At 46.1% G+C, this 15,557-nt stretch overlaps 1 protein-coding gene across 2 annotated transcripts in view; it reads left to right on the plus strand.

The window, feature by feature from the left end:
• dnajc16 (DnaJ (Hsp40) homolog, subfamily C, member 16) overlaps positions 1 to 15,235 on the plus strand; it is a 49,950-nt gene extending 34,715 nt beyond the window's left edge. The window contains exons 15-18 of one of the 2 annotated variants that reach the window (XM_085967030.1): positions 5,680 to 5,739; positions 8,063 to 8,176; positions 8,970 to 9,137; positions 11,797 to 15,235. In XM_085967030.1, the coding sequence (XP_085823156.1) occupies positions 5,680 to 5,739; positions 8,063 to 8,176; positions 8,970 to 9,137; positions 11,797 to 12,232 (778 nt within the window). In that variant the 3' untranslated portion in view covers positions 12,233 to 15,235. The remainder of the gene's footprint in view (positions 1 to 5,679; positions 5,740 to 8,062; positions 8,177 to 8,969; positions 9,138 to 11,796) is intronic. The other variant, XM_085967031.1, reaches the window with a different exon arrangement.
• The last annotated feature ends 322 nt before the right edge of the window (positions 15,236 to 15,557 follow it).

Below are 15,557 nucleotides of genomic sequence, written 5' to 3' on the forward strand. Positions count from 1 at the left end.
TGTGCTAGGCAACCCAATGATGTCACTGAGCATGTGCCAGGCCACCCAGTGATGTCACTGAGCATACGCTGGGCAACCCAATGATGTCACTGAGCATGTGCTGGGCAACCCAGTGATGTCACTGAGCATACGCTGGGCAACCCAGTGATGTCACTGAGCATACGCTGGACAACCCAATGATGTCACTGAGCATGTGCTGGGCAACCCAGTGATGTCACTGAGCATACGCTGGGCAACCCAATGATGTCACTGAGCATGTGCTGGGCAACCCAATGATGTCACTGAGCATGTGCTGGGCAACCCAATGATGTCACTGAGCATGTGCTGGGCAACCCACTGATGTCACTGAGCATGTGCTGGGCAACCCACTGATGTCACTGAGCATGTGCTGGGCAACCTAATGATGTCACTGAGCATGCGGCGGGCCACCCGATGACATCACAGTGCATGCTAAAGCTGCGTCTAGTGATGTCGCTTCCAATGACATCACCCTTGCCTGTTCTAGTTGAATGAAATGTGCCTCACTAAACCAGCCTTGCAGCTCAAATTATGTGAAATAATCAATGCTGTGGATTTGTCAAATTCAGCCTCGGAAACAGCTACAGCACCCCACGTGAGCTTGAAGTACCCGTTCATGGGGTCACATATTTGAAGGGGCCTATGGGTCAATTGCTGGGTTGGGCTGGCGTGGAGGGTTTTCAGAGTCAAAGCGAGGTGGGATGCTGCTCAATGTGGAGGCCTCATTCTCGCAGTAGACGGAGGCTCATGGGAGTTTTTACAGATCATGTGGATAAAGTGCCATGCAGGACTTGGGGTTCACAATGATTGGCACAAATTGGTGCCATACAGCTTTCTGTAGTGTGTGGCCTTGCTTGCCAGTCTGGCCTATCCTCATAGCTACTTCATTCACCTGCTTGTCCATTTGTTCAGCACTAAACCAGGGAAGCAGCTACTGTGCTGCTCCTCTGCCTGGCCACAGAACTAGTTTTGTACCTCCTCACTTGCGTTCTCTTCATATCTTGGTGCAATGCACTTCAACAATTACCACCCACCTCCGGGCCAAAGTTCTGAGAATCATTGTAAAGCCATTGCAATGGCAGCAGTCAGCTCTTGACGAAGTGCAGGGAAACACTGCAATACCAAAGAGTGGCACAACCTTATGATGCACAAGACAGTTGGTTGTCCTTCGTATCCCTCAAAGGTGCTGAATGCTTGGAGAAAGAAGCATCTGAGCAGGTTGGTGACTCCAGAAGGACCCTTACTGCACTTAATCCACCCATCTTGTTTACTCAAGCAACAGCTCAGATACACCCATTTAGGGAGGTGCTTTTACTGACAGAGCAGATAATACTGGGTGGATCCCAGAGCAGTAGGAGCGGGTAGGCAACTTGAGGAGACATCTGTCTCCCCAGGTGACATAGACATAGACATAGAAGATAGGAGCAGGAGTAGGCCATTCGGCCCCTTGAGCCTGTTCCGCCATTTAATGAGATCATGGCTGATCATCCAAATTCAGTACCCTGTCCCTGCTTTCTCCCCATATCCCTTGATCCCTTTAGCCTTAAGAAATATATCTAACTCCTTCTTGAATATATTTAATGAATTGGCCTTAACTGCCTTGTGTGGTAGAGAATTCCACAGGTTCACCACTCTCTGGGCCTCAGTCCTAAATGGCTTACCCCTTATCCTTAGACTGTGACCCCTGGTTCTGGACTCCCCTGCCATCGGGAACATCCTTCCTGCATCTAGTCTGTCTAGTCCTGTTAGAATTTTATAAGTTTCAATGAGATCCCCTCTCATTCTTCTAAACTCTAGCGAATATAAGCCTAATCGACCCAATCTCTCCTCATACGTCATTCCTGCCATCCCAGGTATCAGTCTGGTGAATCTTCGCTGCACTCCCTCCATGGCAAGAACATCCTTCCTCAGATAAGGCGACCAAAACTGCACACAATAATCAAGGTGTGGTCTCACCAAGGTCCTGTACAACTGCAGCAAGACATCCTTGCTCCTGTACTCAAATCATCTCGTTATGAAGGCCAACATACCATTTGCCTTCTTAACCGCCTGCTGCACCTGCATGCTTACCTTCAGCGACTGGTGCACAAGGACACCCAGGTCTCGTTGCACTTCCCTTTGTCCCAATCTATTGCCGTTCAGATAATAATCTGTCTTCCTGTTTTTGCCACCAAAGTGGATAACTTTGCATTTATCCACATTGGGCAGATGCATGGTAAATGCAGTATAATCACCCAACCTGTCCAAATCATACTGGAGTTTCTCGGCATCCTCCTCACAGCACACACGCCCACCCAGCTTTGCGTCGTCTGCAAACTTGGAGATATTACATCTAGTTCCCTCGTCTAGATCATTAATATATATATTGTGAATAGCTGGGGTCCTAGCACCGATCCCTGCGATACCCCACTAGTCACTGCCTGCCACTCGGAAAAAGACCTGTTTATTCCAACTCTTTGCTTCCTGTCTGCCAACCAGTTCTCTGTCCAAGATACCTTACCCCCAATTCCGTGTGCTTTAACTTTGCACGCTAATCTCTTATGTGGGACCTTATCGAAAGCCTTCTGAAAGTCCAAATACACCACATCCACTGGTTCTCCCTTATCTATTCTACCAGTTACATCCTCCCAAAAAATTTCAGTAGTCAAGCATGATTTACCTTTTGTAAATCCATGTTGACTTTGTCCGATCCTGTCACTTTTTCAAGTGCTCTAGTATTACGTCTTTTATAATGGACTCTAGCATTTTCCCCACTACTGATGTCAGACTTACCGGTCTATAATTCCCGGTAACATAAGCAAGAGCCCTCAGCTGAGGATTCCAAGATCTCGGGCCTAGGCTGGTAAAGATCAATGATTCAGGAGCATTGGTCTCGCATGCAGGCAGTGGAGAACCATCTCTTCTTTCATGGTGCTTTTGATGGGACAATTGGAGGAGTCCAGAACCGCACCTGCAATGCAATGAGGTGACATGAAATGAGGAAGACTCTGGTGACTGTGGCAGACCAGGAGATCAACGTAGCCACCAGCCAGACATTAGGAGTAGGGCATAAGAGTTGTTGTCACTTCTGTAGTGGCAACAGTTACTGCTTCCTTAGATGGAAGTCATTATAAAGTAGCCTTGACAGCTCAGAAACTGAAGTTTCAACATAGTAGATGCGATTCCCAGTCAAATCCTTGTTCCAGAATCGCACCCCTGTGTGTTTACATAACCCCACCCACCCCCCTCAACCGTTCATTTAATTCAAGTGGGTGCACTGCCAGCTAAATAATCGGATACACAGAGGGGTCATGGGAGGGAAATCATGGCAAAAATCGAGATGGTCAGTTCTGGTGCAGTGTTTTGGCTGAGGGGCCGTGCCCCACTTCACTTGCCAGACCTTCTGGGTGGCTTTCAGAAGGAAGGTCCAAGCCTTTATGTCAGAGGAAGTTGTGAACAGTCTGTTGCTCAGACCACACCTTGACTCCCTTGTGCAGTTCTGGTCACTGAGGCACAAGGGAGCTACTGATGTGCTGTGGCCAGTGCAGAGAAATGCCACAAGGAGGATTGCTGGTGTAGGAGAAAACAACATAGATCCAAATGTAGGAATGAGATCAAAGAAATCATTCTTCACACAAAGAGGGATCAAAACTTGATTCCTGGCGATCCAAATGGCCTTGGCCAGCCATAGTTTTTTAAAAATTTGTTTATGGGATGTGGGCAAGGCCAGCATTTATTGCCCATCCCTAATTGCCCTTGAGAAGGTGGTGGTGAGCCGCCTTCTTGAACCGCTGCAGTCCGTGTGGTGAAGGTACTCCCACAGTGCTGTTAGGGAGGGAGTTCCAGGATTTTGACCCAGCAACGATGAAGGATCAGCAATATATTTCTAAGTCAGGATGGTGTGGAACTTGGAGCTGGTGGTGTTCTCATGCGCCTGCTGCCCTTGTCGTTCTAGGTGGAAGAGGTCGCGGGTTTGAGAGGTGCTGCCGAAGAAGCCTTGGCGAGTTGCTGCAGTGCATCTTGTACACACTGCAGCCACGGTACGCCAGTGGTGGCGGGAGTGAATGTTTAAGGTGATGGATGGGGTGCCAATCAAGCGGGCTGCTTTGTCCTGGATGGTGTCAAGCTTCTTGAGTGTTGTTGGAGCTGCACTCATCCAGGCAAGTGGAGAGTATTCCATCGCACTCCTTACTTGTGCCTTGTAGATGGTGGAAAGGCTTTGGCGAGTCAGGAGGTGAGACACTCGCCGCAGAATACCCAGCCTCTGACCTGCTCTTGTGATCTCTTTTTTTTGAATGAGGAAGAGAAGGAGCAATGGAAGGAAGATGAGCAGCATTCATAGATACACATAACCCAACTGGCAGAGAAGCTGTAGGAGTGAAGAGATGGCATAGTTTGTGTTGCCTGCAATTCCGAACAGCTATCGCCTGTATTCCAAAAGACATTGTGCGTTATCTGCAGCTGTGGAGTAGAAGGCAATGCTGCTGTCCGCTGGTCCCATTCCTGTCTGCCATCTTTCCCGCAACTCCATGTTTGTACCTGCCCAATGAGGTTTCGGCCCTAATCAGAGTCAAAAGGGACATCCTCTGCGACTATGGCCGTGGTGCACTTTATTTCAGTAGCTTTTAACATGGTTGACCACATCATCCTCCTCCAACACCTCGCCTCCATTGTCCAGCTGAGTGGAAATGTCTTTATTTTGTTCCACCATTACAAATCCAGTCGTAGCCAGAGAATCTCCTGCAATGGCTTCTCTTCCCTCCCTCGCACTGTTACCTCTGCCATCCCCCATGGATCTATCCTTGGCCCCATCATATATCTTATCTACATGCTGCCCCTTGGCGACATAATCCGAAGACATGACATCAGGTTGCACATGTATACTGGTGACACGCAGCTCGACCATCTCTCGGCCCCACCACTGATTCTGTGTTGTCCGGCTGCTTGTCCAACGTTATGTCTTGGATGAAGTGCAAATTCCTGCAAGTAAACACTGGGAAGATCTAAGACATTGTCTTCGGATCCTGCCACAAACTCCGTTCCCTCACTATTGATTCCATTCCCCTCGCTTGTCACTGTCTCAGGCTGAAACAGTCTGTTTGTAACCTCGGCATCCTATTTGACCCTGAACTGAGCTCCCGACCCCATATCCTCTCCATCACAAAGACCACCTACTTCCACCTCCACAACGTTGCCAGTCTCCGCCCCACCCCAGCACTTCTGCTGCTGAAAGCCTCATCAATGCCTTTATTACCTCCAGACTCGACTATTCCAATGTTCTCCTGGCCGGCCTCCCCTCTGCCACCCTCCATAAATTTGAACCCATCCAAAACCCTGCTGCCCGTGTCCTAACTCGGAGCAAGCCCCGTTCACCCATCACCCCTGTGCTCGCTAACCTACATTGGCTCCTGGTCTGGCAACACCTTGATTTTAAAATTCTTATCCTCGTGTTCAAATTCCTCCATGGTCTCACCCCTTCCTGTCTGAACTCGGTAGTGTTAGCGCTGTGTATTCTCTGTAATCGGGAGTGTTAGCACTGTGCGTTCTCTGAAATCCGTAGTGTTAGCACAGTGCGTTCACCGAACTCGGTAGCATTGTCTGAACTCGGGAGTATTAGCACTGTGCCTAGTCTGAACTCTTGTCGCCTGCCTGACAATGACTGGATCAAATTACACATTGCAGAGAACTTGAATTACTCTACAGCAGACTGGATCAAATTACACATTCCAGACAAAGTGTTGGGTGAGTATTGTCCTCCCACATCCTGAGAATAATCAATTCCTTTATTTGGACCACAGAGGTATCATTAGACATAGCCATTTAAATGAGCTGTTCGCAGCTTGTTAATGCCCTGTATTGTATTTACCGATTTAAAAGGGTCTGCTGATTTCAGTCAGTCGGGTCTTCAAGTAGTTTCAATCAGCTGTTAAAGTGTGATTACCTTTGTGATGAGATTCTGGATGCAACTACTAACAATTAGTAGAGGTAGTTGCTAAGTGGAGTTTGCCTGTTTTTTAAAATATGTTACTTCGCGTTTTTGGTTTTACCATTCATCGCGTATAGTGGTCAAATGACATTACCACCAATGCGCCCGCTATTGGCAGTGGGGACTGTATCTATCATCACTTTTGAACCCTCTACTGCCTCTGTGTTGTCAGACTACTTGTCCACCATCCAGTCTTGAATGAGCTGCAATTTCCTCTAGTTAAACATTGGGAAGACCAATGCCATTGTATTCAACTCCCGCCACAAACCCAGTACCCTTGTCGCTGATTCCATCCCCTCCTCGGCAACTGTCTTGCGTTGAACCAGATTGTTTGCAAACTAGGCGTTGTATTTGACCCTGAGCTGAATTTTTGACTCCATATCCTCTCCATCACAAAAACCACCTACTATCGCCTCTGTAATATCACCTGCCTCCATCCATGCTTTAGCCTATCTGCTGCTGAAATCCTCATCCAAGACTGTGGGTCGCCGCCAGTCTCGATTACTTCTATGCTCTCCTGGTCAGACTCCTAAGCTGCACCAAGTCCCGCTCAACCATCAACCCTGTCCTTGCTGACCTGTGTTGGCTCCAGGTCCCCAACCCCTCCAATTTAAACGTCCCATCCTTCATGGCCTTGAGGTCCCTAGCTCTATAACCTCCTCTAGCCCTATAACCTTGCCAGAACTCTCCGTTCGTGGGGCAGGCTTGATGGGCCAGCTGGTCTTTTCCTGCCTGTCATGTTCGTATGTTCCTCTGAATCTGGCCTCTTGTACATTCCACCTTCCATTGATGGCTGTGCCTTCAACTGTCTAGGCCCAGGTTCTAGAATTCCCTTTGTGGACTTTTCTGTCACTCCACCTCCTTCTGTTTGCCCAAGCTTTTGGTCACCCCTCCTAATATCTCCTCTGTTGGCTTAGCATCCATTGGTGTCTGATCACGCCGTTCTGAAGTTCCTTGGGGAGTTTTGTACATTAAAGGCGCTATATAAATCAAGCTACAGGAAACTCTTTGGTATCCGGTACCGACGGGACCGGTGTGTTGCCGGTTGATCAAAAATTCCGGATGACGGAGAGGGTTATCTACCGAGGCTATTTTTAACAAAGAAAAATTTTAAAATCAAGAAATGTGCAGTATACAGTAATTGGGTACTCACCTACAGAATTCATTCATAATGTTGATACGCTTCTCTCCCCTTTCTAGTTGTTGGCATATGTGTCGATTTTCTGTTTTTAAAGTTAACACCACTCTTCCTTTTGCTTGGACCAACTTTTGGGATTTTCATAATGCAATGACTACCAGCAGCATGGGAGACACACAGTACCCCCTGTAACATGGCGGATCAGAAGAGGCTACCGGCAGCGCGGGAGAGTCAGACTCCTGTTACAGGGGTATTGAGGTGTTCTGACTTCCGACAGCGCCAAGAAGCCGAGTAGTAGCAGTTTGGAGAACTACCCCCACTGACTAACTCGGCCACCGTGGGAGACTTGGACTCGGCAACATTGCCGGTTATTGAGGTGTTGTTTTCGGAGTGAGGAATTTTGCTGGTTAATAGAGAATTCCGGATATTTAGGTGCCGTTTAAACGAGAGTTTCCTGTATTTTGTTCCTTCCTCCCCTCCCCCCTTTCCCTGCCCCTGCACTTGCTTAAAACCTGTCACATCTCTAACTTTTGCCAGTTCTGACGAAAGGTCATCGACCTGAAACATTAACTCTGTTTCTCTCTCCACAGATCCTGCCTGACCTGCTGAGTATTGCCAGCATTTTCTGTGTTTATTTCAGATTTCCAGCATCTGCCGTATTTTTGCTTTTATATAAATCAAGCTGTTGTTTTAAGATTGATCAGGGGTCATTTGTTGCTGTTTCATGAATATGATTTTTGCAAATGTGGCATATTCAGTGCATGTGTGACACATTGAGGTGCACTTGCTGCAGGATATACTAGTTGATCTCCTGTACTATTGCACATGGGAGTTAAGACCAAGTAGCAAAACATACCGCAATTTGGGAAGCGGAAAAGTGCACTCCTGGTCTGGAGAAAAAAGGTTTCTGCAAATCGATTCATTTTATTTAAAAATTTCAGGGAACCGAATGATCTGGAGAGGAGGTCCGAGTCTGAAAAAGAGGAAGAACCAGCAACAACCAAGGTTCAGGATGCATCAAAAAAGCAGCAAACCAACACCACCAGGAGTTCAAGGTATGGCCATCTGAACAATTAAACCGTGCAATTCACATGCACGTTTTTCTGTCTGTCTCTGCCATGCAGCACTTGGGACTCGTGGCCTTATTATACCCAACCTACCACTCTGAATCAAACACATTCAATAATGTCCCCTAAGCCGCGCCCTACACAGGTCACATATGCTCTAGCTGTCTCAAAACCTTGACGCGCAGATATACCGGCACAAGAAAGGGGGCGCAGTCTCGTACATTGTGTATATACCTCAATGCTGTGCATTAACTCTTGCTGGAAAGTGTGAGTGTCAGTTGAGAACAGGTTTGGGCTCAACTGTGACACCCACCATAGTTGATTAGCCTGTTGAGACTCACCTAAAGAATAGGTACTAAGGGGGATACTAAAGGATTGAATTTATATATGGCATGGAAGGGAAGGAGATCACATGCAACTTTTAATTTAATTTTTTTGCAATTTAAAAAAAAAAAAAAAAATTCATTCACAGGATGTGGGCGTTTCTGGCAAGGCCAGCATTTATTGCCCATCCTTAATTGCCCTTGAGAAGGTGGTGGTGAGGTGCAGTCTGTGTTGTGAAGCTACTTCCACAGTGCTGTTAGGTAGGGAGTTCCAGGATTTTGACTCCGTGACTATGAATATCAAAAGTCTTAAAGGGACATAATCCTTCATGGTATTTGTTCTTGAAACCTACTTGGCAGGCAGGGGTTATCCAAGCTGTATGTGAACGATATATCAAATCTGAAGACTGAAGAAGACTCCACCAGTTAGATAACGAATCCTTTCTTTACTGTAATAGGTCCACGGAGCAGAGTTTTGTGGAAGTGACTGAACTGACCTACATCAACTATACCAGCAACCTTGTACGGCTGATGCCTGGAAACATCAATGTGCTGGTTGTGGTTACTGATGCCACAAAGAATGCTTTAATACAAAAGTTTGCACACGAAGTGTATCCTGTTACCTGGTGAGTGCAGTATAGGGGGGAAAAATTACAGCAAGACTCTGCTGGGAAATGCACTGCCTAGTGCACTATTAAGCTATGCACATCAGAAGGTCCCAGGTTCAACCTTAGTCTGTGCTGAGTTACCTGATCACAGATAGCGCAGTAGTAGGGGACTCTACAATTGGACTTGAGAGCAGATGTCAGCCAGGGTTCCTGCTCCTGATCACTACCGAGTGACCCTTGCTGGAAAGTGCATGTCTGTGAATTATGTAAGGTGAGAACATTATTGGACACTGTTGTGGTCCCCCTACAATCAAATAACTTTTAGCATTGTTTACCCCTACCCGGTCTGGCCCCAACCACATACACACACCAAGAAGAACCACATTCTACTGATCAGGGTTTTTTTTTCTTGGCATTAGCAACAATAATTTTTTTCCCTTCTCTCCTGAAGACCTTGCCAGTTCCACAGCACCCGTCACCCAAGTGTCCTTTGTGTGAGCCTGAATAGTGAGTGTTGGCAAGTTAGTCAACCGCAGGGATTAACACAGGTGATCCTCACTTGAAGTGCACACATCCACATTTCAAGCAGGAGTCACTGAATAGTAAACTGGAATGGGAACCCTGGCTGATTTTTAAAAATCTTCTCCCTCTTGTAGTGCCCCTACTGAGATCAGCCAACTCATCGTAGCCCAGGATTCAAACCTGGGACCTTTCTGGTCTGTATGGCTCAGCTACTCACTGCTTTAATCAGCTGAACCATCCTGGAAGTTAACATTAGTCACATTATGTTGCTTGTTTAATGAGGCAAGTATTGGTTTCACTATTCTTAAACTGATAATATATTTCTGTACCTTTATGCCATAATTCAAGTTCATCCTTATCTGTTCTACCTCCACATACAAATAGGGATTGCCTTCAAGGAGATTGGCAAAATCACATGGATATTGTCCATTTAAGAAATTCACATCCCTGCATTGCCCTTCTCATCAGATGATCTCCCCCCCCTGTTGTTTGTAATAGCTCTTGGAATGGAGGCCTTCCCTACATCTCAAAGATGGGAGGTTCCTTTGTACTTCTGTAAAAATAGCCACAGGTCTTGGAGGATATAATGAACACTGGGGTGGCTTATCACGTTTGGTGACACAGAACCTGGCCTAGGCAGGGAAGCTCTATGGGACACCCCTTCTTAGATTGGTGGCTTGGCTGGAGGTGTTGCTACCATCTTAAGAAAACACGCTATATGTTGGGATAAGCCTTCAGTTACTGAGGACATAAGAAACAGGAGCAGGAGTAGGCCATTCGGCCCCTCGAGCCTGCTCCGCCATTCAACAAGAGCTTGGCTGATCTGATCTTGGCCTGAACTCCACTTTTCTGCCTGCTCCCTATAAACCCTTGACTCCCCTGTAGTTCAAAAATCTGTCAATCTCCGCCTTGAATATATTCGCTGACTCCGCCTCCACAGCTCTCTGGGGTAGAGAATTCCAAAGATTCACGACCCTCTGAAAGAAGAAATTCCTCCTTCTCTCCGTTTTAAATGGGCGACCCCTTATTCTGAAACTATGCCCCCTAGTTCTAGATACCCCCACGAGGGGAAACATCCTCTCAACATCTACCCTGCCGAGCCCCCTCAGAATCTTATATGTTTCAATAAGATCACCCCTCATTCTTCTAAACTCCAGTGAGTATAGGCCCAACCTGCTCAACCTTTCCTCATAAGACAACCCCTTCATCTCAGGAATCAAACTAGTGAACATTCTCTGCACTGCCTCCAATGCAAGTAATGTGAAAGGAACCCTTTTAGGAAGACCTTGAGGGGAGGCTCTTTCACTGACATTGTGACTTTCTCTTGCACTTGATGGCTTGGACTCGGGCCACTTCACTTTGGGATTCAAAGTCACTCAACCTGGACCAACACCAGGTCTCTGGAGCTAGGATGACTATTTTAATATGATGATGAAATCGCCTGAAGCCACATACGTGACCTGGCCACCAGGTCACTCAACTGGAACCAATGTACAATGGATCCAAGTTCTTGAGAGGACACTGTCCCTAGCTGATTTCCCCATGGGATGATGGAAGTTCTAGTCTGTAAGTACTAGTAGAGAGGGACAGATATGATGGATCATATGGTAGCCTCCTGTGCAGTAAACTGGTTCAGTGGTAGAACTTCATTCAAAGAATAATGAAGACAATAAAAGAAAAAGCTCATCTGACACTCCACAGAGAGCATCTCCGGGTTCTCGCCATCAGGAATCTTCAATGTTAATTTTCTCTTTTTGTTGATTTAGACAGAAAAAAAATCAAAATGCTGGAAAGAATCATTAACCATATAGTTGTAACTGTTTTGTTTACTGCTGCTACTGATTGAAAAGACTGTTTAAGAGTTAAATATGCATTCAGTTATGGATCTATAATAACAGGAAATGCTGGAAATACACAGCAGACCTGTCCACATCGGAAGATTAATTTTGCAGGGGACAGATGAAACTTTAACCTGGTTATTCTCTTTACAGGTACTGACCCTGATGTATATTTTCAGCAATTTCTCTTTTAATTTTAATTTCCAATATTTTTTATCCTTGGGGAATATCTATATTTTGTTGATGATGAAACTGTTTTAACTCTGTGCACCTTTTGCAACTCTAAATATTTTCTTCTTTTTCATATTTTGCGTCAGGAATAAATCGCTGCACTTCTCCTTTTTAAACTTATCAAAACATCGCAGGTGGCTGGAAGACCTGTTGGAGTTTGCCCAGGATCCTGCTCGAATTTCCAGTGTACAAGATGAAAATTGCCACAACCAGAACAACATTGGCTATGTGTTGGCCTTAAATGGACACCGAAAGTACTTCTGCCTGTTCAAACCCGAACTCTGTAATGGAACTGAGAACAGCAGTGCACTAAATGGCTTGGAACCAACTCAAGCTGGAGGTGGGCCAGATGGTGGAGCTACTGCAATGGAAACGACCAGCCCACATCAGTCTCCACCCAGCTCGAATTCATCTGTGAAACGGACCAAGCAACTGCTCAACAGACTTAACCTATGGATGGACAGGCTGCTTGAAGGGATTCTGCAACGATACTATGTACCCTTTTGGCCTGAGCTTCATTGATATTCTGTAGTTCCGCTGGTAGAATTTTGTGCCGAAATGCATCTGAGCCACATTTTGATAGAGCAGGAATATACAGCTCTATTTTATTTTTCCTGAATATTTTCTCAGTCTTGTTATTTGGCTCTGTGATGCAACAGAGCCATGTAAAGTGAAGCAAAAGGACCAGGTGAATCAACCGGTTAAAAAGCTGTGTTCGCACAAACCCTTTGTTGGCTGGATAGAAAGAGAATAAAACTCTTTTAATTTGCACAACAACAAATGAGGGCGTTGGTGAGTGAGTGGAGTTTAAAACCAGATGGGATACTGGTAATGATGTGAAGGAGTCTGAGTCATTGTTTTCACTAGAATTTGCATAAATACTTGAATTATTGTACCTCAAGGTTTAGTTCCTCTGGCCCTACCTCCTGTCTTCCTCCGCTATGAGAATCCTTCTTCATTGACTTGTGCATGGTATATTTTCTCACAATATTGAGGGAAAGGAAGGAAGAAAGACAGGCTGCAATCCTCTCCTCCCAACACACTGCTGGGGCGAGGGAAAGAAACTCCTGCCCCTCCCCTCCCCTCCCCATGTTGAAATCGAGTGCAGGTATCGGACTTTTCTGAAGTTAAGTGTAACGAGTAAGTCATTTTGAAGCTTTACTTTGCTGCCTAATGCACTTTTCAGCTGTGTTCTGTCCCCCCCCCATTTTCTCCAACCGCTCCTGAAAATGGTCACTTTTGCTGAGGTACTGGAACTGAAAGCCAGCAACCAAATGTGGAAGTCTAGACAGCGTGTCAGCAGCCTATTTTGCTGTTGAGACACCACAGCTCAGCCAGATACTGTCCTCCTCTGATGTCCACAGGCACATACATGCGTAGGAGCAGTCACTGGATAGTGATCAGGAGGGGGGAACCTGGCAGATTTTTCCACTCCTCCCCTTCCCCAGCGCAAGGTGTTGCAACCATTTGTAATCCTCCCTTCCCCGCACTGTGCATGCTGAGATTTGATATTCGGACAGACCAGGGATTGAACCTCCTGAACCAGCACCTTCTGATCTGTATGGCCTAACGCAACAGCCTGTGGTGGCTTCATCCGAAGCATTTCGCAACTGGAATTTAAAAATTAATTGTGGTTTATGTCATCTCAATTGGAGGAGGCTAGGTTAAAAGTTGCGGCAGAATATCAGCGAAGCAGGGTTCAGAGACACAGTTTGTGTCTGTACTAGATTAGATGAGGTGTTTGAGACTTGAACCATAAATGTTAACCAGCGAATTGAAATAATCTACTCTGCACCTTTCTGAAACAACACTTTCCTGTGTTTGGTTGCGGTATAGCAGTATCTAATGCAACTAGTATAAACTGTATTTAATGTATTAAATGTTAGAAGCTTAGGACTATTTATAGCTGGCTTGCTATCTGCACAGTCCATCACAGCAAGAGAGCAGGGTCTGAAATAAAGGCAAAAAATACTGGAAATGCTCAACATGTCGATCAGCATCTGATGGGGGAAGGATAGGTGAAGAGACAACCTAAAAGATAACTGCCTAATAATTGGTTCGTGCTGCGCCCCTTTTTCGGATGCTAGTCAGACGACTAAGGCCCCCAATATGGTGGGCAGGAAGCGTGTGCACATTTCCGGCTGGAAGTGCGCCACTCCCCATATTGGGTAAGGACAAAAAAAACAATGCGTGCTTTACCCGCCCCTGAAGTAGGCGTTTGGCCCTTTGCATATGCAAGTAAGGAGCCTAGTGCCCGTTTAAGGTCCCCTCTCCCAAGATTGGTTTGCCCTGAGGCCGCCCATGACAGCACCAGCCCCACTCAGAAACCAAGCCAAGCTGATCGCCTGCTCGGCCCAACCAAGAAGCTAAGTAACTTCCCCTGGACCCCGATTCTCTAATCCCCCGGTTCCCCCCCGACCCCACATTCCCTGGTAAAGTACTCTGCATCCCCCGTGAGCCCAGAAATGGGTGTGCCCCCTATTTCTGGGCCAACCTGTCCTTTCTCGCTTAGATGCTGACTGTAGTTCCAGCATTTTAGGTTTTTTCAGATTTGCAGTGTTTCTTTTATCTCGAGTCTTTCCCTGATTTTACCCATCCTTTTGTGTAGTTGCTGCTACTGGCCAGAATGTTTTTTTATGTATCATCCGCATTCGTGATGTTTCTCTCTTAAATTAAATGTGTTGTTGAAAATGTTATTTCACACTCTGGGAGTCATTTTATGAAATCACACTCCTGCCATGGAGCCTCACCCACTAGGGCCATATACGTAGTGTCCGTGGTTTAATGGATGGGAAATTGTGGGGAGCGCATGCCTGAACTCCCTATTATATACACTTTTGGCAGATGAGGCTCTGAACCCAGAGTGTGATTTTGTAACATCCCTTAAGTATCAGCTTTCCGTGAGGAGATTTCAGTGAAATGACACTGCCCAAGATTGTGTGTTCATCAATTCACACAACTCGCCATTTAGCTCAGCTGCATTTTTCGTTCCAATTTTCTTCCCTTCTGTCTTTGCTGGGGTCCAGTTCCACGAGCACCGGATGCCCTCCAGCACCTTGTGGCCATTTTATGTGTGAGACCAGACTGATCCTGTCCTCACCCAACGTCTTTCTAACGGCGATCACTCAATAGTGATCAAGAATGGGAACCCTGGCTAATTTCTTTCTCCCTCCTTACCACTGGGGCTCAAGCCAATTGTTGCAGCCCTACTTCTGCCCTAACTGAGATCAGCTAACACAGCACAGACCAGGGGTGGGGGGTGAATCCTGGGACCATCTGGTCTGTGTCGTTCAGTGCTATACCCGGGTGGTGCCTTTGCCCATTCAGCCATTGGAGGAACCTGTACAAAATTTAGTTTACAAAAGAATTCTCTATTAATTTTGCAACATGTGCTGTTAAATTGGTTTGCAGTTCTGTGTCACAGTTTATTGTATGCACTGCTGAATGTTTCTGACACTAAATGTCACTTTAAATATGCAAACTGTAGGCATTTTTAAATAGTAGAATAAAATTTATATTCGTTCACATGTCTAGCTGCACTCAGCTGATGCCCTTCTAAAGCTGCATATTACACAGCGAGCTTTTGGTGTGCTTCAGCAAATTAAACTTGTGCAGTTCGTGCCCACATTTTTGATGAGCTGTGTGTTTGTAATGCCCCACATACATGAAAGAAATTTGATAATGGTTCCTAAGTTGGTTATAACTTAATGGTGAGTGTATGCTGGGTCTGTGATTGCTCTTCACCCATAGCCGAAGGAGCCACGTTAGAGTCTCTGTGGTCCATACAGTCCAGCTAGGTACAGATGCATGTAATTACAGATAAGTTCACAGTAGCCAATGCAAAAGT

This window comes from Somniosus microcephalus, chromosome 25 (assembly GCF_052327205.1).
Source record: "Somniosus microcephalus isolate GS21.2 chromosome 25, FLI_Smic_1.0, whole genome shotgun sequence".
Taxonomy (NCBI): Eukaryota; Metazoa; Chordata; class Chondrichthyes; order Squaliformes; family Somniosidae; genus Somniosus; species Somniosus microcephalus.